Source organism: Poecilia latipinna, unplaced genomic scaffold (assembly GCF_001443285.1).
Source record: "Poecilia latipinna isolate Pla-1442-1.1 unplaced genomic scaffold, P_latipinna-1.0 Scaffold5643, whole genome shotgun sequence".
NCBI classification, from domain to species: domain Eukaryota; kingdom Metazoa; phylum Chordata; class Actinopteri; order Cyprinodontiformes; family Poeciliidae; genus Poecilia; species Poecilia latipinna.
The window spans coordinates 5,687-9,119 of record NW_015118259.1 but is presented as its reverse complement, the minus strand read 5'-3'; the positions used below and the strand labels follow the sequence as shown (position 1 = coordinate 9,119).

Here is a 3,433-nt window from a genome sequence, read left to right as displayed (position 1 = left end):
GAAAGATTCCTCCACCATGCTCTGTGACAAACAGGAAGTCGGCCATCTTGGATTGTACTAGCGATATTAACCTAATTTTGTCCATTTGTAACCTCTGCATTTTATCAAATTTCTAGAAGTTTTAATTGATTGGTTTGAAAATTGGTCAGTTTTCTCCTCGGACATGGGGGATCTAAAATTATCAAAATCTTGAGATTTTGTGCTTATTGGAGAAACTTGGCCTGGACTCAAACTTTGACTACGTGCCAAAAAATAAAAGTTATAACTCCTACAGAGATAGTGAGAGGGATGAAACCTGCTGTTCCTCTGATCCCCAACAACAATAACTGGTCAAATGCTGACATCATCAAATCTGCCCCATTATAACAGGAAGTTTAATGTTTTACTTTGAAAAGTCCATATTTGACTTCCTTTCCATTGTGAACATGAAACTGTAACCAGAGACAGAAAACAAGTTGGTTTAACTTGATGTTCATTACTGAGAGTTTTCTACAGAGAGAGGCTGAGCCGACTGATGGTCATTTATTACCATATTGGAAAAATTCTGATCAGCAATACTGGTCTAATAATCCATAATGCCATCAGATGGATCAGAATCAGGAAACATCATGTATAATTTTATTAAGGTTGTTGTTTCCAGAAGAGGATCAGTTTCATAAATTCACCTCCTGAGAGCAGCAGCATCTTCCTCTGATCGTCCAATCAGCATCTTCCTCTGATCGTCCAATCAGCAGCTTCCTCTGATCGTCCAATCAGCAGCTTCCTCTGATTGTCCAATCAGCAGCTTCCTCTGATTGTCCAATCAGCAGCTTCCTTTGATTATCCAATCAGCAGCTTCCTCTTCTCTGTGGCTGCAGGGGCTGATGGGAGCTCTGGTTCCTCTGCTAGAAACCACGTGGCCCTGGTCTGATCTCTCAGCTCGTCCTTGTTTGGCCTCAGCTGCATCAGAGCTCCACTTCTCCCCAGGTTCACCAGAGGAAACTCCACTGCACACAATGCTTTTCCTCCCAGCTGCTGCTCTGTGCTGGCTGGGTTCAGGTGAGTGTTTCCACCAATCAGGAGCCAACAAAGTCCACCTGGAACAAATACTGTCACACTAACCTTCACCTGTCTGTCTGTGTCTCTACAGCACTGGCTGCCATGGCAACACAGCTGGTTCAGGATGATTTAAGTCTGACCAGGAGAAAAGGGGAGAGCGTCTCCATCAGCTGTGGAGGAACTGATCAGTGTGGTGGAAATGCTGTAGTCTGGTACCAGAAGAAAGACCCAGAAACTTTCAGAGCTATTCTCTATATCACCAGTGCTGGTAGAACAGAAAAGCCTTTCAGTCATCCTCAGCAAGATGATTTCTCCGCTGAAAATATTCAGAATGGCTGTTTGTTGAAGATTAATGCAGTGAAGCTCACTCACTCAGCCTCCTACTACTGCGGCTGTAGGAAGTCTGGTTCCCACAGTGAGAAATGATTCTTTCAGCCTGAACAAAAACCTCCACATGATCAGAGATTATGACAAGTCAACTCAAGGCAACGTAATTGATGCAGCACCTTTCAACACTAAGACACTTCCAGGTGTAATGCTCATTGATGTGAGACTTGCAGTTTTCTGGGAAATCACCTCAAAGCATCGAGTCGTCACAGAACTGGGTTTATGAACAGAAAGCAGCTTTATAACATCTTATCTCCTGAACGATGCGACACAAAGACACAAACTTTGACATGAATTTCCTGAAGCTCAAACTTAATTCTTTTCTTTCAGTTTTGTTAATTTTGTCATAAATCTTGACTAAGAGTTGCAAACAGGCATATTTTACATCATCACAGCTCACAGACAGAAAAAGGAACATGCATGAAACGAGGCATGATTGTTTTCTGGTCCTTCCTGATGTCTGTGGTGAAGGAATCACATCGATAGTTTTTATATTTCCTGAGATAGAGGAAACAGTTTGGAACCTAGTGAAGATGGTATTCAGTGTTCTTTTATCAATTTTGACAAAACATTTTGCGTTTAATATTATATTTTGAGAAAACTGAGTAGGACAGAAGTGTTCCTGTATTCGTTCTGATAGAAACGGTGTGAATGGCGTCTGTAGCCTTTACGGTTCCTGAGATGTTTGCTGTGGTTCCAGAGCTGCGTTTCCCTTCATTGAGGTTCTGGTTCTGCTGATCGTGTCCAGCAGCTGGTCGCTGATTGAACAGCGCCTCAGAGCTCCCTCTGGTGGTAGAATACAGAATGACCACATAGCAGCTCTTCTACTTCAGATGTTTCTTGCTTATTGTTACATATTTGTCAGTGAGGTCCTGTGTCACTGTGTCTGGCTCTCAGTTACTTTGACACGAACAAAACATAGAAAGGTGAGTTAATGTAGAGCCCTCCCATCTCTTGTGTGAGCTCCCTCTTGTGACAGAATTGAGAATTACAATCACGAGTTGGAGAGTTTCATGCTTCAGCCGTAAAGCTGGTCAATGTTCAGTGATTAAACAGAGCAGCTTTAAACAGCGCTGCGTACAGCTCCCTCTGGTGGCAGATTGCAGAATCAGAATAATTTATTGTCATTGTCACAAAGACAATGAAATTGCAGTTTCAGTTACAACCATCCATCATATAACAACACGAGGGGGTGGGGGGACGGGACGGGGGGATAGTTGGCTGAGTCCTCGCAGCCTGACAGGCACCGCCCTGCAGGAGGAAATAGAAAAAAAAATAAGAGAAGCATCAGGTAAGGAGAGGAAAAACCAACCTGCCTCACACTCTGCTCTTTGCAGGGCAGCTTGAGATGAAAAAAAAAAAACCTCGGCACTTAAACACATATAAACACATTTAGACAAAACAAGCCAGGTATGAGGAGGAGGTGTGACATGCATATGGGTCTCATGTGAGTTATGTGTGTCAGACCATGAACCCTAACTGAAGAATGCGATTCACCGTGACTAAACGCCCTTGGAGTTCACCACCAGCTTTATCAGTTCAGGGCCACAGATGTTCCAGGGAGGGGGGCAGCAGAACAGAGCCTTCTTTAGACACAATAACTAGGGGAGGACAGCTGGCCAGCCATGCCCAGCCCGGGGTCCAGATTCGGATAGCAGAAATTTGTTTAGGTCAGGCTGACATTCGTTTACTGTCTGCATCGAAAGCCTTGCTGGAGCTTCTCAATGGCAAATCCAAGCAGCCGAATTTAGGGTCTCCTGCCTGATCCGAGCGAACAACGTTCTCCAAGGTCATCCATTCTGAGTCCGAGATCCGCTGGCCGGCCTCGGTCCTGTTCCAGGATCACACCCAGTCTGCGCTCAGCTCCCGTATCATCTCAGTCTGAGTGTTGATCGCTCTGTAGATCCCATCAACCGGACCCAGCAGCCTTGAAGTGGCCAAAACTGCCACCGGTATCTTCCGAAATTTCCGATAAGCCAGGTATCCGCCAGCTCCAATAAGCAGAAAA

General features: G+C 44.7%; 1 gene segment (V, D, J or C); it reads left to right on the top strand.

Moving 5' to 3' along the window:
- Window positions 1-784: 784 nt before the first annotated feature.
- Window positions 785-2,802, top strand: LOC106943663 (Ig lambda chain V-II region BOH-like). The segment is given in 2 exon segments: window positions 785-1,038; window positions 1,130-2,802. Coding segments are annotated over 2 exon segments (510 nt in total).
- The last annotated feature ends 631 nt before the right edge of the window (window positions 2,803-3,433 follow it).